The sequence below is a fragment of the Nycticebus coucang genome, chromosome 22 (assembly GCF_027406575.1).
Source record: "Nycticebus coucang isolate mNycCou1 chromosome 22, mNycCou1.pri, whole genome shotgun sequence".
Taxonomy (NCBI): domain Eukaryota; kingdom Metazoa; phylum Chordata; class Mammalia; order Primates; family Lorisidae; genus Nycticebus; species Nycticebus coucang.
The window spans coordinates 4,174,227-4,196,161 of record NC_069801.1 but is presented as its reverse complement, the minus strand read 5'-3'; the positions used below and the strand labels follow the sequence as shown (position 1 = coordinate 4,196,161).

Here is a 21,935-nt window from a genome sequence, read left to right as displayed (position 1 = left end):
TTAAATTACAGGGTGCCCCTAACGTCGCCACACATAGGAAAATAGATGCTAGTCAAATGTATCTTTAGTTACTAAATACAAAATTTTGCGAAGTGGCCAACACAAAGGGTACTTTCTTAGTTCTTTTTTTTTCTTTTTTGAGTCTCACTATGTTACGGCTCCCAGCAACCCCTTGGGCTTAAGCGATTCTCTTGCCTCAGCCTCCCAAGTAGCTGGGACTACAGGTGCCTGCCACAACACCCAGCTATTTTTTGGTTGTAGTTGTCATTGTTTGGCAGGCCTGGGCCAAGTTTGAATCCACCAGCTCTGGTATATGTGGCTGGCGCCCTAGCCACTAAGCTACAGGTGCTGAGCTATTTTCTAAGTTCTTTGTAAAACTTTATAAATTTTTTATAAATATTTTGTAAATAAAAGGTACAATTTAGGGCGGCACCTGTGGCTCAAGGAGTAGGGCGCCGGTCCCATATGCCGGAGGTGGCGGGTTCAAACCCAGCCCCAGTCAGAAAAAGAAAAAAAAAAAAAAAAGGTACAATTTAACTACCATTTCCCATTTTCCCTGTGTATGGTGACTTCTGGGACACTCCGTTTTGCTTCTGGCCAGCAAGGCCATGATGGAGTGGCCCTGGCCACCTGGCTTTGACTCCAGAGGCTGAGTAGTGGATTCCACTCCCACCAGCTCGTACCCCCTCAGCTCTGAGAGGAGCCTTGCTCTATCTGGCCAGCACTGTCAGTTCTGAGGAATAGAACACAGATATGGAGAGTAGCCAGGGCCAGCAGCTTGGCCCCTAAAGCTCCCTGAGTCTCTCAGCTGAGGTCTACTAATGAGCAGACCAAAGACACCTGGGCAGGGAGCTACTGCGTACCAAGGGCATGGGTGGAAAAGGAGAACTCTAACTTAAAAGAGTCCAGGTCTGTGGCTCCAGGGCCTTGGGGAATGGACCGCTGGACAGGATGAAATAACTAAGTAGTCCAAAGCCGAAGGGTTTATTAGACGCTGGGGCCAAGTGGGCAAGGTTGGGCAGGGTGGGCTATGTGTCACAGTCCTCTGGGACAGTAGCTGTGATGATGAGCGAGGGCTCCAGGACGGCTGGGCCAGTGAAGCCGTCCTCTGCACACAGTCTCTGGCTGGGCAACTGGGAGGCCAGGCCACTCTGGGCCAGGGACTCCACAATGACCTCGGCAGAGCCCACTTCCAGCTCTGCAGGAGGCTGAAGCGCTACCACCACCATCTTCTCATCCTCGATGACCAAGTTGCGGAGCTTGCGCTGACGGGGGTTGTAGTTCTCCACACGGTCGTGGATCTCCATGTGCCTCCGCAAGTGGGCCTGGGGGAAGGGTGAGCTCAGGACAGGGGAGAGCCCCAGGGAGGGAAGGGGCTAAGTGGGACCTACCTGCCGGGTGAACTTGTAGCCACACTCTGTGCACTCGAACTTCCTCACACCCTTGTGCCGCCTGACGTGCATGCGCAGCTGCTCCACAGCTATGGGAGGGAAGGGCCACCAAAGTTAGGGGAGGTGGGCGCATGGCGAGGACTGGCCCCAATAAGATCAGGAGCCCAGGGCCCATGTGGAAAGTGGTAGGAGGCTGGGACAGGACCAAGGAGGAGGCAGAGCAGTCAGCAAAGGGCTCCTTCCATCGTCCTTGGGACCAGTGTTTGCAACTGCTCCCTGGGCCCTTCCAGTACCCCCCAGGGTTGCTGCTGCACAGGACCCCAGCCCACCCTACACCCCACCCTCCACTCTCATCGCTTCAGGTCACAGGGGATGGAAGAGATTCACTAGCAAGAAGGTCCTGCCATGCTAAGAACAAGTGTTTGAGAACCACTGTTGCCCCAACCTCCTTCCCAAAGACCCTCAACTCAGACCCCAGGAAGACAATATGGCTCTGCCCTTGAATTCCCCAAAAGCTTGTCCAGGCACCTTTGAAGGTCTTGCCACAGATCTGGCAGAAGTGGGGCCGGCCCTCCTGGTGACGGCTGGCCACATGCCTCAGGAGGGGCCCCTTCTCTGTAAAGCGCTGTTCGCAGAATTCACAGCTGAAGGGCCTCTCACCGGTGTGGGTGCGGTTGTGCTTGTCCAGGCTGGCTGCAGGGACAAGGTAAGGGCTCAACCATTGGTTTTGGTCTCAGGATAGGGAGGGGACAGGCATGCCTCACCTTGGGTGCGGAAGGTCTTGCCACAAAGGTGGCACTGGAAGGGCTTCTCGCCCGTGTGCGTGCGCAGATGCATTTTGAGGTTGGCCTTCTGGGTGAAGGCGTGGCTACAGAACTCACAGACATGTGGCCTCTCATTCCTGTTCAGATGGAGACACAGGCAGGAGCCATCAATGAGAGAACTGGCCCCCTTCACTCTTCTATAGCTGAGAGCCTGCCTGCCAAGGGGGCGGGGAGGTGGGGCTGGTGAAAAGCACCACCACTTCTACCTTGGAGAAGGACAGGCTACAGAGTAGGGAGCCCAGGAAACCAGGGCATGCCTAGAAGGTAGAGAGCTATCATCCAGCCACTCTGCCTGGCAAACTCTTGCTTAACCCTCAGGTACCCCCACCCAGAAAGGCTACAGGCACTAGATTCAGGGCAGACAGCATCTGTGTTAACTGTCAGGAAACTGCCTTCCCAGCCCAGTTGCTGGTCTGGGCTGGCAGCAGGGCCAGACTTTGGGGGAGGATGGCTGACCCCCACCTGTGCTTGGCCTTGATGTGCATCTGCAGGCCGTTGCGACTCGAGGCCCGGTGCCCACACTCCTCGCACACAAACAGCTTTTCCCCACGGTGCTTGAATGCTTCATGCAGCTGCAGCTCGGTCCGGGACAAGAAGCACTTGGCACAGGTGGAGCACTGCCAGGCAGACAGTTGGACAGAGGGGCCGGGGCCAGGGTCAGGGCAGGGCTGTCTGGGAGTGCACAAGCCCCCGCTGCCCTTGGAACAGCAGAAAGCACATGGCCTCCCATGCACTCTGGGCACAGGCACCACACTCCTGCTCATGCTGGCATCAAGGCATGCCTAGCACTTACTGCATGGGGCTTGGGGGCTCCGTGCAACTTGATCATGTGACTCTGCAAGTCCTTCTTCTGCATGAACTGCTGGGAGCAGGAAGAACACTGAAAAATAGGCCCACGGTCACCTCCAGGGCAGCCTGTACCAAGGGAGCCCTGGTCCCCCATCCATGTGCAGTTCGGTGGGAAGGTGAGGGCAGGGCTCCATTACTTGGAGTAAAGGATAGTGCCAGGATGCCCCCTACTCCTGGTCCTCAGCGGCCCAGTGCCATGACCAGAGGGATGCCCACCCAATAAAGATCCTGGAGGTGAAGCTGTAGCCTGTGACCCTGCGCACAGACACAGAGCACTGCACAGGCAGGGAAGAACCTTGAAGACTATCAAGGGGCAGGCATGTGACACCACTCCAGGGAGGAATCCTGAGGCTACCCACCCCAAGCCCCAGCCTGGGAACAAGCTGAGCCTGACCTTGTACGGCATCTCCCCGGTGTGGGACACCACGTGCACCCGCAGCTCCATCCTCCGGCGGAATGTCTCCTGGCATACAGAGCATGTGAAGACCTGGCAGCGTGAGGGGCAAGCAGGGCCGGCGTCAGGGTGCCTTTGCCTGTGGCGGCAGCCTCTGCCAGGAATTCCATTCACTGGTGGCAAGAGTCTGTCTAGGGGGACACTCGGGTGGGAGAGGGTAACATGTAACCTGCTGACACTGTCACTGAGTGCTGCAAACCCACCACACACCAGGCCCTTCTCAGGCACAGACAAAAGAGCATCAGGGGCCAAGTGACAGGCCTTTAGGAAGAGAAGGATGGAGCTTAGCTGGTCCCCACAGCATGGACCATCAGTGGGGTGGGGGTAGTGGCCAGGAGGCCTTTCCCCAGCTAAGGTTCCCCTTCTCTCAAGTGCAAGGTAGAGCTGGGCCAGGGGTCTGGGAAAGCAAACCCCAAATGCTTCCCACTAAGTCCCTCCTGTATTTGTCCCTTCTACACTTGGGACCTAGGTCCCACCTATACCAAGGTGTGGACTCAGTGACATCCAAGAACTCTGAAGCTCTCTTGCATCTACAGTCCCCCTCTGAGACAGTTTCCTGGGGGCACTTCCCAGATGGCACCAAGACAGAGGCCAGTGTGCCCCTGCCCACAAGTACCTGGGCCAGCTCCCAAGTACCTATTCAGGGCGGCGCCTATGGCTCAAAGGAGTAGGGCGCTGGCCCCATATACAAGAGGTGGCAGGTTCAAACCCGGCCCCAGCCAAAAACTGCAAAAAAAAAGTAGTAACACCAAGTACCTGTTCGGAGCGATTCATGCAATTCCGGGCTTCATGCTCCAGGAGGTTCTCCTTCCGAAAGTAACACTTCCCACATTTGGGACACTCAAAGGGTTTCTCCCCAGTATGTTTCCTGCCAGGAGAAGCCACATGGGATGTGGGGGCTGAGAGAATTTCCCAGCTTTCCTTCATCCCAGGCCCCCTCTGACTCCTGACAGGCACTGTGCTCTACAGCAAGGTGGGGAGAAGTGTCCTGAGGCTGGCTCCTGGCTCACCACGTGGGCACAATCAGACCCTGGCTGGTCAATGTGTATAGGGACAAGCCCAGAAACTCTCTCCAGCATGAAGACTCTCCAAGGGAGAGTGCTGGGGCCACCCATCACAGCTCCACGCTAGAGGAGACAGTCAGCACCAGCCTCCCTAAGATGCCACCAGAGAGCTGAATAGCACAGAGGCTAGGAGGCCTGGCCAGTCTTCCGACTGAAGGCAGAAACAATCCCTGTCTTGACAACCTAGAGAATCACCTCGATCTTCCCAGATTTGTGACAGATCTGACCATGTCACTCCACTGCTTCCACCTAGTGTGGCATCTTCTGGGCTGCCACATAGGCTGCCCACCTGGTCTCCCTGCTCCTTGACTGCCACCCCGACAGGTTTCAGCTGCCACCAACAGCCAGAGGGATCCTTTAAACATAAGTCAAACCTCAGCATCTCTTGGCTCAATGCCCTCCAGTGGTTCCCAATTCAGAGAAAAGGCACAGGAGGGCCTACAGGTCATAGGCGGCCCTCACCTGGCCAGTCTTGTTCACAAGGTATCCTGCCAGGCACCAACAGTTCAGGCACCTGCCTCCTTGCTGTCCATCAACCCACCAGGCTCAATGCTACCCAGGGCCCTGACTCTGGCTTTTTGCTACCCAGCGTCCCCACATCAACTTCCTCATTGCCTTTGAGTCAAATCTCACCATCTCCGGAAGTCTCCCCACACCACTGTTAATTAAAATTACAACCTGACTCCACTCTGAACTCTACACGTTCTCTTTTCTTTTTCCACAGCACTTCTCACTGTCTATCACACACAAATTTACTTGTCATCTGCATCGCACTGCTAGGAGGGATGCTCCACAAGGGACCATTGTTTTGTTCACTGATGAATCCTGAGCGCCCACAAGTCTCATCAGCTGCCTCACAGTTTGTAGAACAAACAAACTGAATGAACCAACCTCAGAGCCTGTGTGCGCCACTCTGAGAACTCTTACAACCAGCTAGATGCAAAGCACTTCCTTTCACTACACTAATTGTCTTTATCCCCCATCAAAATGTCCTCTTAGCCTGGCAGGATGTCCAGGCAGAACAACTGCCCCAGGGTTCCCTATACTCTGAGATTACCCAAAGACTCCACTGGTGGCAGCTGCCACAAAGCAAAGTACACGGGTATAGCAATTGATTTCTCCTCAATTTCAAGCGATCCCTGGTGTCTTGAGTGTCACAGTGAGAAAAGATTTGTGGACTAACCTGGCTAGGCAAGAAAGTGCACTGTAATGGGATTAGTGATGCCTTGGGTGGGGAGTGACAGGACTAGAAGGCATATCACCTATCTGCCATTCCCAGAGGCTTCACAGGAACTTTGGAGCAGCACTGTCCAAGACAGAACTCTCTGATGATGGCAATGTTCTATCTACACTGTTCAATACAGTAGCCAGGAGCCACAGGGTTCCTAACCACTTGAGATTTGCCTTAGTGTGTCTAAGAAACTGAATTTTTAATTTAACTTTAATTGATAATACCTAAGGTCAGGCCTGAGCTCCAACACAGGGGCCAGAGGCTTCTGCTGGCAGAAGCCAGCTGGAGGGCAAGGTCCACAGTGGGTGGTACCTATTGACAAGGTGTTCACAAACCTATCTACAACCAGAGGACTCACACGGCAGGAGGGGAAGAATCCCACCCAAAGCTAGGTTCTGACTCCCTGATGACCAGAGCCATGCCAATGCCAGGCACCAAGTGGGAAGCACAGGATCCCTCCCCCAACGTGGGAACAGCAGACAGAAAAAGAAAGTAGAAAAACAGAACGTTTACCTGTTGTGAACTTTAAGATAATATTTGCTGAGGAACTTTTTATGACATGTGGGGCATTCAACCGGCACCGCTGTACCTTTTCTGTTCTCAGCGGGCTCAGCTGCTAGGGAACCTGCGCTCAGGGTTGGCTCGGCAGCACAGGGCTTTCTGATTACATTTGACTTCCTCCTGGTCAGCACAGTCTCGGGCTCAGAAATGTAATCGCCATCCCCGTCGTCCTCCACTTGAACCACTACTTCCCACTAGGGCAGAAGAGGCAGCAGGAGGGAGTTGGGTCACCAAATAAATCAACAGGGGTTGTGGGGACTCAGCTCCAGTTCTATCCCAACCCAAACAAGTCCCTTCATCAGGAACTGTTTCCTTCAGGGGCCCAGGGAAGAAAGCATCTGCATCATCAATTTGGATGAAAGTGGCTCTACTTGTGGGGAAGTGGAAGCCTGGCTGCATTTCCCTGTCCTAGGGAAGCACTTGTAATCCTAATGCTGCTCTTAACTCCCAGGAAACTGCCAACCATGGATGACCGTGACCAGTACAAAGGTCAGCCTGTGGTCACCAGCTTCCTTGGTTTGGAGAAAGGCTGTTCCAAACCTACATAACAGAGATTCTGCCTTGGGGTCCAGATCATCCCCATAAAGTGTCATTCTTTTCCCCTTACTCTTATCTCCCTAGTTCCAGCACCCTGGGCACAGTACCTCATTACTCCCGCCCTGCAGCTGGGCCCCTTCAGCCTCGAAGGGCCTTGGGGGCACTTTGCAGTCCTCAGGCTCCTTGTCCTCTGGGGAGCAAGGCTTCAGGGACTGCTTGAGTTTCCCCTGGAGGAAAGAGGGGCTCTCACTCTGAGCAGGGGGATACAGCTGAGGCCTCTGGGGGCTGTGACTGCCTCTGGGCTCCTGATCTCTGGAGACTAGACCCACAGTCCTGGAAACTTCCTCTTCCTCCAAGCCTGCTGGTTCCTTGAGGTGGCTGTTGACATCACGGGAGGCAGGTTTCCCCAGCACACTCCGGCCACCTGGTGCCTGTCCCACTGAAGTTTTGGGCTTGAAGCTCTGGCACAGCTCCACAACCTCAGGCACTCGCAACTCCCTGGCTGCCAGAAGCACCTGATCCCGGTTTCCGGAGGTGAGGGCGAGGTGACCAGTGTAGAAAAAGTCCAACAAGAGGCCAAAGATCTCAGCGAAGCCAGCAGGGAGGACAACACTATCCCTGGAACCATCCCCGTAGAGGCTCTGGAAGAAGTGGCTGCAGCAGGCAAGAACACTCCAGTGAGCCTTGAACACCAGGCCCCCAACGTCCAGGGTGGCGTCGCAGTACTGGCCCTTCTCCCGCTGCTTGTTGAGCTCCTGCAGAACCCTCACACTGTGCTGGACGAAGGAGCCATCCATGATCCGAAGAACAGGAAGACAGAAGTGACACCTTGGACAGCCCAACGGAGGGTATGCAAGAGAAAAACCCCTGGATTTGAAAAGAAAGGGGAAGTTGGAGTCTGTTCAGATATTCACATTTATCACAACGAGGGCTTAGGTCAAGGTTAGAGGTTACAGGCGGAGAAAAACAGAACGATAACCTCGGGGGGCGGGGACTATATTGGATTCGCCAGAGGGGGCGGAGGCGCAGGCGAACTAGTTAGGAAAAGGGACATGGCGGGAGACAGGACAGGGTCGCGAACGGGGGCTGGTGGAACGAAAGTTTGGGGAAAGGAAGCAAGAGGATGTGCGCGAACTGATGGGCTAGGCACAAGTAAGAGGGCCCTGGACCGAGGAGGGTGGCGGCCGTAGACAGGTGAGCGGAGCCCACGCCGCGCCCACAGGTCCTGAGCCACCGGGCGGAAGGCGGCCGCGGCCACACTCCCGTCAGCGGCCACAGCAGCCTGCAGCCTCTTCCCCCCTCGCCCCTCGCCCTCCTCACCCTGGCCTGTCCTCCCTGCGACGGCCCCACCAGCCCCGCGCTCTGTCGCCTCCACAGCCCACGAACCAACTGCCCAACCGTGCGTGCCCGGCCCGCCGTGCGGAGGCACCGCCGTCGCTGCGTCGGATGTGACGTCAGGGCGCGCAGGCCGGGGCGGGGCGCTTTGGTGACGTAGAGCTTAGCGCCAACGCGGAGGACGGGAGATTCCGAGAACCGCCCTTGGGATGCAGCAAGGGGCGGGTCCAGACCCAAATCTATTGGTGCGGGACTCGCCCTCCGAGTTGCCTAGCAACGACAAGCGGGGCGCCGGCCTAAGCTCAGCTCTGGACTGAGACTTAAAGAGGTAACACCACCCTCTCCCTAGACAGGAAGATCAGCCAACACGTATTTCACCTCTTTATTGGCAGCCCCCAGAGCCCGAACTGGGCTCTCCCGGGCGCTTACCCATCCCAACCCAGGTCGGAGGAGCCCAAAGGCCTCTCGGACACCACCCGCCTGCTCAATCTTCGACCTTCAGGCCAGGGAAGGCTCACAGTCCTGCCTGCAGGCTTGGTGGAGCCTCAGCGCCTCGTGTAGTCCTGGATGGAGGCCTGGAAGTGCTCTGTGCTGTTGAGATCTGGGCGGCAGAGGATCACATAGCATTTGGGAAGGAAATAGCCACTGAAGCCGCTGCTCAGGCTGCTCAGCGCGGCCAGCACATTGACCACGGGCAGGTACTTGCCCTGGTAAACGCTGGCCACGGTGAAGAAGGTGATCCAGGACACAAAGTAGAGGAGCAGGCTGAAGGTGACACATTTGGCCTCGTTATAGTTCTCTGGCAGGTCCTTGCCCAGGTAGCTACAGGCAAAAGCACTGACCGAAAGGAGACCATTGTAGGCGAAGGCCAGCATGAAGCCCAGTGAGTTGACCTCTGTGCACTCAAGCATCACCAGCTGGGGGAAGCGCTGATATTCTCTGGTGGGCAATGGGGTCCACACCGTAAGCCAAGTTAGACAGATAAGTAGTTGGATCATCGAGCTGATCAGCACAAACAGACATACACCATGGTTTTGGACCCAGGCACGGTAGAACATGGGTACCTTGGTGGAAAACTTGAAGATGATGACCAGTTGGAAGGAGCGAACTGTCAGGCAGGATAGGAAGATGGCAAAACCAAGGGCAAAGAGGGCTTGGCGCAGTAAGCATGCGGGCAGTGTGGGTTCCCCAAAGAAGCCATAGAGGCTGCAGCTACCCGCCGCCAGGGAGCCTAACATGAGGAAGCACAGGTGGCCCCCAGCTGACCTCACCACAGGGGTATCTAGATGCCAAGCAAACAGTCCAGCAGCCCCAACCACCAGCAGCAGCAACAGCGTATTAGCTCCCAGCAGCACCCAAGACATGTTCTCGTGCCAAGCCAAAAACACCACAGTGCGTGGAAAGCAGGTCTGGCTTGCCTCAGGTGCCCACTCTTCTTTCCCACAAGACTGGCAGCTGTAGAGGTCTGGAAAAGGAAGGCAGATAAGGTTCCGGAGAGTCGGTGAGAGGGAGTTCATGCAGGCCTGCAACATGCTGGGAGAACAGTACCACAGCAGCTAAGGCTCTGCAGCCACAGTGGGGGCAGGGAGATGGTCAGCAGTGAGGCATTTCTTCAAAACTCCTGTGTTAATTGCAGACTCTGGAGACATATGGGTAAGTTCTTTTTTTTTTTTTTTTTGTAGAGACAGAGTCTCACTGTACCGCCCTCAGGTAGAGTGCCGTGGCGTCACACGGCTCCCAGCAACCTCTAACTCTTGAGCTTACGCGATTCTCTTGCCTCAGCCTCCCGAGTAGCTGGGACTACAGGCGCCCGCCACAACACCCGGCTATTTTTTTGTTGCAGTTTGGCTGGGGCTGGGTTTGAACCCGCCACCCTCAGTATATGGGGCTGGCGCCCTACTCACTGAGCCACAGGCACCGCCCATATATGGGTAAGTTCTATATGGCTCATGATCCCAGTGTGGGTGGCAAACCAAGAGGTCCCTAGGAGCCTTACCAGTAATACCATACTATTAGCTATGATCCAATGGGAGCCAGCCCTAAAGGAAGAGAATTTTCATCTTTCCCTCTACCACTTCCACTACCCAAACCCAAACCCTCCTTCCAGTGCTCTGTGGTTTCTTGAGTCCTGGTTCTCTGAAGATAGAAATGTATTCCTATCCCTGTGGGGATGGTGAAAGGAAAGAATGTGGCCCTGGGGCTCCAGCTGTAGGCTGAGCCCTTAGCTTCCTTCCTACTTTGCTTTCTGAGGCCAGTCTTCGTTCATTGATGGGTTTTGTTGGTTGGTTGGTTTGGGTTTGGATTTTTTGTTGTTGTTTTGGTTTGGTTTGTTTGTTTTGCTGTAAACATGCTAATATCTCCTTCTAGGCCAAGCTGTTCGAGGAACTAGCGTCTTAGGCACTGACAATAGAAGGGAGGAGAGAACAAGAAGATACAAAGGGAAAAGTAGCTACATCTATTTGGAAAAAGAGGTTGAATTCAGGAGAAGATTGCATCTGTAGGGGGGACCAGTAGCACAATGGTTAGGGCACTGGCCACATGTTCCAGGGCTGGTGGGAAAGAAAGAAAGGAAGAGAAGGGAAGGAGGAAAGAAGGAAGGAAGGAAAGAAGGAGGACAGAAGGAAGGAAGGAAGGAAAGAGAGAGAGAGAAAGGAAGGAAGGAAGGAAGGGGAAGGGGGGAGGAAGGAAGGAGAGAGAGAAAGAAAAAAAACGGTGGCGCCTGTGGCTCAAAGGAGTAGGGCGCCAGCCCCATATGCTGGAAGTGGCGGGTTCAAACCCAGCCCTGGCCAAAAATGCAAAAAAAAAAAAAACAAACAAAAATAAGAAAGAAAGAAAAAATAGCCAGGTGTATGGCGGGCACCTGTAATTCCAGCTACTAGGGAGGCTGAGGCAAGAGAATGCTTGAGCCCAGGAGTTTGAGGTTACTGAGCTATGATGCCAAGGCACTCTACTGAGGGTGACAAAGTAAGACTCTGTCTCAATTAAAAAATAAATAAATAAATAAAAGGTTACCTGTGTAGAAGTCACGCCAGGAGCTCTCTCATAGAGGACATACCTCGGTCTAAGGCTTTCAGTTGGTTGATTATTTCTGCTTGACCAGGGTGGTGGCAAGTGTCCTTCCCCCTGGACCTAACTGGCAGCACACTGACTAAGGCTCCGGTTCTGGGGCTGGGTATGGGCACATGGCACACAGGGAGGTCCTTCCATCCAGGGTGCAGTCCCCAGGCATGCTGGGTAGCCCACCTGCTCCCTTGATCACTCACCACTCTTGTTGAGGAAGGTCCCAGCCTCACAGGGAACACACTCGAAGCAACAGTGGTGGAAACCTGTAACCACTCGCTGGTGCCCATTAAGGCAGTCACTGGAGCACACAGACTTAGGCACCTACAAGAAGCCACAGGTGTTCTGCAGCCACATGGAGGAGTCCAAGTCAAAAACAGTTCACATTCCGGACAGAAAACAGAACCTGAGCATCTGTCTTCAGGCTCACTCCCAGACAGAGCTTCTGCTCATATAAACCAATGCCAACTGGGCATCTGTGCCCTAGCCTACAGAGTATCTTCCCTGCCCATGGAGCATCTTCCCAGGTTTCCTGGCAAGGCTGGACCGAGTGATGTCAACCTGACACCTGGTGTCCCCCTCCTCTGTGTATGCTGTGCCAGCATCACCCCCAGGCTCCAGGCTGCCCCTGAGGCAATCACCTGGTGAGTGACCACATCCCCATTACCTGGTTGTCCTTTCCATGCCACTGGATTTTGGTCTTATTTATATCCAGGCGAACTGGAGACCATGTGGAGGAGCCGACAACCGTGAAGGTCCACTCGGGCCCACTCCAGTCCCAGGCAATTATGATATAGCCACTGAGGGGGTCACCATTGTCATTAAACGTCACAGTGTCCTCATGTAGAAGGAAATTCACCTTGTAGATCTGCTCTAGAAGCTGAGAGAAACATATCATGAGGTTGTGGTAGACACCACAGACCCAGATGGCCCAGGAAGCAAGGACCTAGGGCCTTCTTGGGCTTCCATTCTGGGTGGTTTCAACCCAACCAGAAAGCCTAGACCCTTCCTCAGAATCCCTCCTCTCCTAGGAAGCCCTCTGACCCTCCCAAGCATCCCCCTGAGAGGAGGCCTCTAACGGAGAACCCCTTACAGGCATTTTAGCCTGGGATCTTGTCCTGTGATACTTCTAAGGTATGATGGGTGGTTCAGAGAAGGCAAGGTTCAAAGATGAGAAGCAGGTGTCTGAGAGAAGAGACCCCCACTTAGGCCAGAGAGTGCCCAGTATGCTTGTCTAGGAATTGGCTGTGTCTGCTGGCACAGGGTACCTAGGGCTGGGCTCTCTTACCTGCCAGGGGTGGACTTGGCCCCTGGAACAGGCTCCGGAGGTGCAGCCCAGGAGCTTGTGGAGGCCATGGGCCACAGCATACACAGCCTGATAGGTGTTATAGGCCGAACTCATGGAGAAGGCTCCGAGTGTGGGCATCGAGTGTGTCCTAAAAGCTTGACACTCTCTGCAAAGCTGATTGCTGCTGCACCAGGAGCCCTTGGAGCAAGGCCTAGGGGCCCCCTTGTCTGCCCTGGCATAGGCCTCTTCAAACTCCTTCAGGCCAGGGACAAGCCTCTGCTGGATGGCCACACCCAGCACCATCCCAATGCCTTGGATCCCAGGTACTCCAGTGATGTGTCTGGACATGGCCCAGGCTTCTGAGGCGACCCACACCTTGCCTGTCAGGTTGGCCAGCACCACAGACTCGAAGAACACCCTGGCTGACTGTCGGTTGGAGAAAACAACCACGACAGTGGTCCTGGCCTGGGCCAGGTGGCGCATCATGCTCTGCATCTTCTCGTCATCCACCCAGGCAGAGGATGGCACAATGTCCTTGAAAGCGATGCAGACCCCCTGCTTGGTGGCCTGGTCTTCCAGCGCCTGCACGCCCAGCTCCCCGTAGTCACCTTGGCTGCCAACCAGCGAAATCCAGACCCACTGGAACCTTTGCAGCAGCAGCACAATGGTCTCCACCTGGTACTTGTCACTGGGGATAGTGCGCAGAAAAGAGGGGTACTGCCGCTTCACACTGAGCGACACGCTGCTGGCCTCATAGCTGATCTGTGGAGGGAGGGGTCTCATTCAGCAAGTTAAATGGCATCAATTTCAACTGAAGGCCCCACTGGGCCTGGCCCTGGCTGGCTGTGAGGATACAGGGAAGACAGAGACCAGAAGAGCAGCCTTGGCATGCAAGGCTGACAAATTACAGATAAAGAACCACTCAGGCCCCACAGAGCATTCCTGGGGGAGGAGTGAGACCTGCAGGTGGACAAGGTGGAGACCACCTGTTTTAAGCAAAGGGAACAAAAGCTGCACACGGGCAGTGAAAGAGTGTGGTGTCCTGGGGACCGTCAGGGACTTCTGCTTGGCCAAAGGCCCTTTGTAAGAAGAAGGGGCACACCCTTGGGTGGTGCCTGTGGCTCAAGGAGTAGGGCGCCGGTCCCATATGCCGGAGGTGGTGGGTTCAAACCCAGCCCCGGCCAAAAACCACAAAAAAAAAAAAAAAAAAAAGAAGAAGGGGCGCACCCGTGGGTGAGGGCAGGAGGCTTAAACTCTCAAGTTAAGGGCTTAGTCTTTGTTCTATAGGCCACAAGGAGCCCCGTGGGTGTCCGCAAAGAGGTGATATATCCACACTTGGGTTTAGGAGTCTATCTCTGACTTTAGTGAGGAACTTGTTAGAAAAGGTTCAAGACTAGAGTCAGAGAGAACTCATGGACAGCTGATGGAATAATCGAGCTAAGAAATGACACTCGTCTGTATTCAAGCTGCGGCAATAGAAAAAAGGTAGGGGATGGGCTTGACTTTGAGAAGGAAGAAGGATCTGGAAGGTTGAGGCGGGTGGATTGCCTGAGCTCACGGGTTCGAGACCAGCCTGAGCCACAGCGAGACTTATCTCTAAAAATAGCCAGGTGTTGTGGTAGGCACCAGCTACTAGGGAGGCGGAGGCAAGAGAATTGCTTGAGCCCAAGAGTTTGAGGTTGCTGTGACTGTGATGCTACAGAACTCTTTAGAGGGTGACAAAGTGAGACTCTGTCTGAAAAAAAAGAAAAAAGAGAAAGAAAATGGAGAGGCCACAATAAGGGAGCACAGGTGGGAGGAGCCAACGAGGGAGCACAGGTGGGAGGAGGCAGGGCAAGGGTCCAGGCAGGACTGCTGAGGTTCTGGCTAGAAACAGCTGCTCCAGAGGCCACACAGGCTTGAGGGGTGCAGGAAGAGAAGAGGCTCCTGTTGTGTGGGGGGTAAGGTCCCTTTGGGCCTGCTGGGCCCATTTCATGGTGCCCAGGATGGGGAGGACTCTCCCACTGAAAGTAGAGGATGGTAAGACACAGGCACAAAGGAAAGAGTGTCACAGCAGGACTGGTGGAAAGGTCACCAAAAAGGCATGTAAGATAAAGAGCTGAAAAGCACTCCTCGGATTTTGAGTCTAGAAGGTGCCTGAATAAGCGTAGCAAGGGCAGAACTGGGGGAGGCTGGGAGCAGATGAGAAGGGGAGAGGCAAGCAATGGAAAAAGGTAGAAAGAGCAAGCGGGGGCAAGCTTACAGGCCAGAAGGGGTGAGGCCTGCGGGATAAGATGAGAACATGCACAGGGACAAGACTGACCTCAATAGGTTGAGGGACAAAGGGACACCCCCCCACTTCTGAGTAAGAGAAAACAGGCAGGAAGGCAGGCACACAGGGGCAGGGGGTGAAAGGTATTCCATTCTTTTTTTTTTTTTGAGATAGTCTCACTTTGTCACCCTGGGTAGAGTGCCATGGCATCATAGCTCACAGCAATCTCAAACTCTTGGGCCCAAGTGATTCTCTTGCCTCGGCCTTCTGAGTAGCTGGGACTATAGGCGCTTGCCATAACTCCTGACTATTTTTAGAGACGGGGTCTGGCTGTGGCTCAGAGCTGGTTTAAAACTCCTGAGCTCAAACAGTCCACCTGCCTCGGCCTCCCAGAGTGCTAGGATTACAAGCATGAACCACTGTGCCTGGCTGGCGTTCCGTTTTTGACAAAGGGGAAGGAACCTCTGGCTGGAGAGAGGAGTGGAGGGCAGTGGTGTGCAGCTGCATGGCAGTAGTTCCAAAGGAAGATGGGTTTCCCATGAGGGTGAAGGCAGACACCTCTGGAAGCAGCCCTTGGAGAGGAAGAAAAGCTGGCTAGGGACCGTGCTGGGAAGGGCCGTCTGCAATGTGACAAAGAGCAGCGAATGCCCAACAGATCCAGGGCAATACCAGCCTTGGGGGGACAGCAGCTCTTACCCAAGTGTCCCAGCCCATGCTTGCCAAACTTGCCAAAGGGAAGGTGGGTAAACCTCTGAAGCTGCTGCTTACCAGGGGCACCAGGTAAGGGCTGAGTAGGGCAGCAGTGGTGGCAGCACGGTTGGTATCGTCAGGCCCAATCACAGCCACAACCTTGGGGAAATAGTTGAGAAGGTTCTCCTGGATCTCTATATGGTGTGTGCCTGGCACGGAGAGCCCTCTCAGTGTGGCATACACGTTGGCAGACTCGGAACACACATCATACAGCTCATACCCTAGGGTGACATTGGGCAGCAGGGCCGTGGAGTTGTTTATCTCCTCAATGGCAAACCGCATGGCCTGGAAGTGGTGGTAGCCGTGGCCATTGAAGCTGCCGGGCCTGTGGGGAAAACCAAGAGCTGAGAAGGACAGGCCCCATTGATACCTCTGGCCTCCTAGACTCCTAGGCCTTGTTGGTAGTCATCTGTCCAGTCCTCTACCACCATGACCTCAGCATGGGCCCTGAAACACACCTACAGTTCCAGTGGGTGTTAACAGGCCTTTGGAGAGGTGGGAACAAGCTGGAGAAATGCCACATGCCCTCCACCCTTGGATAAACACATTACCATCTAAAGGCTAACGAAGTCCTAAAGCAGAGAAACCTTCCTCTCAGGCTCTCCAGAAAAACAGAATCAGTGGGACGTATGGATGTAGGGAGAGAGGTTTAGTGTCAAGAATCTGCTCACACAGGGCGGTGCCTGTGGCTCAGTGAGTAGGGCGCCGGCCCCATATGTCGAGGGTGGCGGGTTCAAACCCAGCCCCGGCCAAACTGCAACAAAAAAATAGCCGGGCATTGTGGCGGGCGCCTGTAGTCCCAGCTACTCAGGATGCTGAGGCAGGAGAATCGCGTAAGCCCAAGAGCTGGAGGTTGCTGTGAGCCGTGTGACGCCACAGCACTCTACCAAGGGCAATAAAGTGAAACTCTGTCTCTACAAAAAAAAAAAAAAAGAATCTGCTCACAGGATTATGGGGGCTGGCAAGTCCAAAACTGGCCAAACACTTAGACAGAAGCTGATGTTATGGGCTTATGCACGAGGGCAGTCTGGAGGCAGAATTCCCACCTTTTCCAGGGACCTCAGTTTTTTAAGGCTTTCAGTGGTTCACACCTGTAATCCTAGCACTCTGGGAGGCTGAGGCTGGTGGATCGTTTGAGCTCAGGAGTTTGAGACCTGCCTGAGCAAGAGTGAGACCCCCATTTCTACTAAAAATAGAAAAACTAGCCAGAGTTGTGGTGGGTGCCTGTAGTCCCAGCTACTTAGGAGGCTGAGGCAAGAGGATTCCTTGAGCCCAAGACTGTGAGGTTGCTGTGAGCTGTGATACCACAATACTTTACTCAGTGTGAAAGTGAGACTCTGCCTCAAGAAAAAAAAAAAAAAACCTTTTGACTGATTGGATGAAGCCTACCACATTATAAGGGGCATCTGGTTACTCAGTCTATTGATTTAAAGGTTAATCACAATAAAAACTTCATGGGACCTGGAAGGTGGCTCATGCCTGTAATCCTAACACTCGGGGAGGCCGAGGAGGGTGGATCACCTGAGTTCAGGAGTTCTAGACCAGCCTGAGCAAGAGTGAGACCCCATCTCTAAAAAAACAGCCAGGCCTTGTGGCAGGCATCTGTAGTACCAGTTACTCGAAGGCTGAGCCAAGAGGATCAAATGAGCCCAAGAGTTTGAGGTTGCTGTGAGCTATGACACCATAGCACTCGGGGCAGTGCCTGTGGCTCAAAGGAGTAGGGCAGCGGCCCCATATGCTGGAGGTGATGGGTTCAAGCCCAGACCCGGCCAAAAACTGCAAAAAAAAAAAAAAAAAAAAACGACACCATGGCACTCTACCAAGGGTAACAAAGTAAGACTCTGTCTCAAAAAAAAATAATACATAAATCTCAAAAATAAATAAATTAAAAAAAATAGAAAACTAGCCTGGCATTGTAATGGGTGCCTGTAGTCCCAGCTACTCCAGAGGTTGAGGCAGGAAGATCCCTTAAGCCCAGGAGTTTGACATTGCGATGAGCTATTATGATGACACTGCACTCTAGCCCAGGCAACAGGGAGAGACCTTGTCTCAAAAAAAAAAAAAAAAAAATTTAAAATTTAAGCACCATGTGTGCTTAACCTTGTTTAACTAGTGCTCCTCACCAGGACACCTGTAAATATGTCGAGGGCCTGGGGACCTCATCACCCCTACTTGGGGAACTGCTGTCTGGAACAAGCAGAGGACACGCTAGCAACATGATTCTACCCTGCTTAAAGAACATACTAAGCTGGTGGAGACCTGTAGTCCCAGATGGACTACTCAGGAGGATTGTCTGAGCCCAGGAGTTTGAGAGCAGCCTGGGAACACAGTGAGACCCTTTCTCAAAAAAAAAAAAAAAAAGTATAGCCGGGCACTGTGGCGGGCGCCTGTAGTCCCAGCTACTCGGGAGGCAGGAAAATCGCCTAAGTCCAGGAGTTGGAGGTTGCTGTGAGCTGTGTGATGCCACGGCACTCTACCGAGGGCCATAAAGTGAGACTCCGTCTCTACAAAAAAAAAAAAAGTATACTTAAAAGAAGAAAAGAGGGCGGCGCCTGTGGCTCAGTGAGTAGGGCGCTGGCCCCATATGCCGAGGGTGGCGGGTTCAAACCCAGCCCCGGCCAAACTGCAACAACAACAACAAAAAAATAGCCGGTTGTTGTGGCGGGCGCCTGTAGTCCCAGCTGCTCAGGAGGCTGAGGAAAGAGAATCGCGTAAGCCCAAGAGTTAGAGGTTGCTGTGAGCCGTGTGACTCCACGGCACTCTACCCGAGGGCGGTACAGTGAGACTCTGTCTCTAAAAAAAAAAAAAGAAGAAGAAAAGAACAGTGGTTCCTGTGGCTCAGTGAGTAGGGTGCTGGTCCCATATACTGAAGGTGGTGAGTTCAAACCCGGCCCCGGCCAAAATGCAATAAACAAACAAACAATAAAATTTTGTTAATAAAATTAAATTTTAAAAAATAAAATTAAAATTAAAAAAGAGAAGAAGAAAAGAACATTCTGGTCTGTTCCATTTTCCAGCCTATGCTTATCCAAACCCCCCCTTTTTTTTTTCTTTTTTACAATTTTTGGCCAGAGCTGGGTTTGAACCTGCCACCTCTGGAATATGGGGCTAGTGCCCTACTCTTTTGAGCCACAGGCGCTGCCCTTGTCCAAAGACCCTTCCATCACTTCTATCACTTCTATTCCCTGAGCCATTCAGAGGAAGCTTAGTGCCTCCTGCAGGAGACAGTGCTCCTGTTATCCACAGCTAGTTTTAAAGTCTTCCTCTTCCACCCAACCTCTCTTCCCAGCAGCTCTTTAGGCAGGTCTTCGTATACCAGGTTTTCTAGAATCTTCCTCCTGGGCCAACCACTGGGTATGCTTCATGTGTAGGGCAACCTGCAGCCAAGCCCTGAAAACATTCTTAAGCCTCCAGACCTGTGACTCACAGTCTGCAGTCAACTATCTTCTGTAAAAGAAAAGCAGGCTAAGCACAGTGGCTCACACCTGTAATCCCAGCAGTATGGGAAGCCGAGGTAGGAGGATCACTTGAGCCCAAGAGTTTGAAACCAGCCTGGGCAACATAGTGAGACACCATCTCTAAGAAAAAAAAACTTTTTTTAAATTAGCTGGGTGTATTAGTGCCTGCCTATAGTCTTAGGTGCTTGGGAAGATCGCTTGAGTTCAGGAGTGCTAGGCTACCGTGAGCTATGATTATACCACTGCACTCCAGCCTAGGAGACAGAGCGACACCCTGTCTCAAAAAAATAAAATGAAAAACAGTACTTTCTCTCTACCTAGATTTTTGACTTCATTTTTTTGGAGACAGAGTCTCAAGCTGTCACCCTTGGTAGAGTGCTGTAGTGTCACAGCTCACAGCAACCTACAGCTCTTGGGCTTAGGCAATTCTCCTGCCTCAGCCTCCTGAGTAGCTGGGACAATAGGCGCCCACCACAACGCCCTGCCCTTTTTCACTGCAGTTTGGCTGGGGCTGGGTTCAAACCCGCCATCCTCAGTATATGGGGCCGGTGCCCCACTCACTGAGCCACAAGCACCGCCCTTTCTTCTTCTTTTTTTTTTTTTTTTTTAAACAGGTCTCACTTTATCGCCCTTGGTAGAGTGCCGTGGCGTCACACAGCTCACAGCAACCTCCAACTCCTGGGCTTTAGGCGATTCTCTTGCTTCAACCTCCCAGTAGCTGGGACTACAGGCATCCGCCAGAACACCCAGCTATTTTTTGTTGCAGTTTGGCCGGGGCTGGGCTTGAACCCACCACCCTAGGCATATGGGGTGGCGCCCTACCCACTGAGCCACAGGTGCCGCCTGGGTTTAAGCAATTCTCTTGCCTCAGCCTCCCGAGTAACTGGGACTACAGGCACCCACCATAATGCCCGGTTATTTTTGTTGTTGTTGTTGCAGTTATCATTGTTGTTTAGCTGGCCCAGGCTGGATTCGAACCCACCAGCCTCGGTGTATGTGGCTGCCACTCTAACCACTGTGCTATGGACACGGAGCCAAGTTTTTCTTTTCTTTCTTTTTATTTTTTTGAGACACAGCCTCAAGCTATTGCCCTGGGTAGAGTGCTGTGGCATCACAGCTCACAGCAACCTCCAACTCCTGGGCTCAAGCGATTCTCCTGCCTCTGCCTCCCAAGTAGCTGGGAGTACAGGTGCCCGCCACAATGCCAGGCTATTTTTTGGTTGCAGCCATCATTGTTGTTTGGTGGTCCCCGAACCGGATTCAAACCAGCCAGCTTAGGTATATGTGGCTGGCGCCTTGGCCACTTGAGCCACAGGCGCCGAACCAAGTTTTTCTATTTTTTAAAGAGAGGGGGTCTCACTCTTCCTCAGGCTGGCCTTGAACTCCTGAGCTCAAACAATCCACTCACCTTGGCCTCCCTGAGTGCTAAGATTATAGGCGTGAATCACCCTGCTCAGTGGATTGTTGACTTGATGAAGGTACCAACCTAATTTATCTTTTATTTTATTTATTTATTTATTTTTTTGCAGTTTTTGCCCAGGGCTGGGTTTGAACCCGCCACCTCTGGCATATGGGGCCAGCGCCCTACCCCTTTGAGCCACAGGCGCCACCCCTAATTTATCTTTTCTAAACTCCTGAAGCATCTGCCGTTATGTGTCATTTGTCTTTGCCACCAGCCATCTGGCAGACTAAGGAGCTTTAAATTTAAGTAGGAGAGGCAATGGAAGATGGGAATGACCACCCTTGCTTAATCCTTGCCATTTAGTTTTGGTACAAAGCCAGGAAATGACTTGAAGCAGTTACAATACAACACATCCTAACAGCAAGGATGAGAATAATGTATTGCAAAATGGAAACTGACAGAAGTGTCTGGGAAGGTCTAGGCAGCATTTGAAGGTGGTGACTGGATTGTCCAGAGGCAGTTCTAGGCAAGACAGAAGCAAAGACGCAAGGTCCTGCTGAGAACACTCACTCACCTGTCACAGAGGGTCACCTCTGGTCTGTGTCTCACCTGTAGACATTTAGCATGGAGAGGGAACAGACCTGCAAGGAGGTAATCCCCAGCGAGGTTGAAGTCAGGAGAGGACTCCACAGTGTGGCAGCTGTAAGCCCAGCAGCAGGAGATGGACAGCTGCAGGCTGATCAGGCAAGTTGCCTGGAGTAACATGCTGGCCCTGTGTCCAGCATGGCCGAGCAGCATCCTTTTAGGAGGCGGTTGTTTAAATAGAACAGAGGGCAGCTGTGCAGACACTTCACAGCTCCACGCCCTTGGAAGGGCTGTTTGCTTCCGGGCTGGTGGTCCCACTCAGGAACAATGCAAACCAGGTGGCACCCTGTGATCCTTCCTATGGACGGTTGTGGGTTCCATCCTCCTCTGGTGCCTATGGCTTCACCTGGCTCAGGAAGGGAGCCTTGGCATTTGCGGGGGAGAAGGGAGGCTGGGACACAATTTGACTGGGCCCTTAAGGGAGCCATGTGGACAATTGCTATCAGGGAGCTGTGAGTTTTAGAACTTTTTACTTGGGTCTCAGTTTACTGAATGTGACGTGGTTTAAGTTGCCATCCCATCCTTACCCCCCAGTCTTCAGTTTTCTGACACTGAAATTCTAAGCAAATCATTATGGCTTCACCTTGCTACACTGGGTTGCTCCCTTTAGCCCAAACACAAATGTATGCAAACAGAAGGCATGCAAATAGACCTGTTTTGTTTAAAATGCCAGCCATGGAGCTTTTTCTGCAGGAAAAAACAAAAATCCCAAGTGGGTTTCCGGAAAGGTGGCCCCACAGTTGGACCCAGGATGTCTGGTTTCTCTCTGGAGCTAGCCTGGGTGGAGCTTTTGCATAATGTAAATGGCGCCCTGGGGGAGAAGGCACAGACGGTA

The 21,935-nt window shown here is 53.1% G+C and overlaps 2 protein-coding genes across 3 annotated transcripts; both read right to left on the bottom strand.

Annotated features, from left to right (window-relative positions):
- Window positions 1–968: 968 nt before the first annotated feature.
- ZBTB48 (zinc finger and BTB domain containing 48) lies at window positions 969–8,757 on the bottom strand. 2 transcript variants are annotated; one of them, XM_053575489.1, is made up of 11 exons: window positions 8,232–8,757; window positions 7,019–7,778; window positions 6,327–6,568; window positions 4,275–4,386; window positions 3,459–3,551; window positions 3,009–3,074; window positions 2,678–2,832; window positions 2,156–2,292; window positions 1,920–2,084; window positions 1,392–1,480; window positions 969–1,325 (listed from the first exon to the last, which is right to left on the bottom strand). In XM_053575489.1, the coding sequence occupies exons 2-11, from the start codon at window positions 7,706–7,708 to the stop codon at window positions 1,029–1,031; spliced, it is 2,046 nt and encodes a 681-aa protein (XP_053431464.1). In that variant the 5' UTR covers window positions 7,709–7,778; window positions 8,232–8,757; the 3' UTR covers window positions 969–1,028. The 2 variants fall into 2 exon arrangements, with proteins under 2 accessions (XP_053431464.1, XP_053431463.1); XM_053575488.1 differs by having other exon boundaries at window positions 3,009–3,095; window positions 8,232–8,755.
- TAS1R1 (taste 1 receptor member 1) lies at window positions 7,862–21,919 on the bottom strand. Its single transcript, XM_053577143.1, is given in 8 exon segments — window positions 7,862–7,945; window positions 8,047–8,392; window positions 8,676–9,711; window positions 11,510–11,630; window positions 11,974–12,186; window positions 12,595–13,356; window positions 15,614–15,920; window positions 21,030–21,919. Coding segments are annotated over 8 exon segments (3,093 nt in total). The 5' UTR covers window positions 21,254–21,919.
- Window positions 21,920–21,935: the final 16 nt, after the last annotated feature.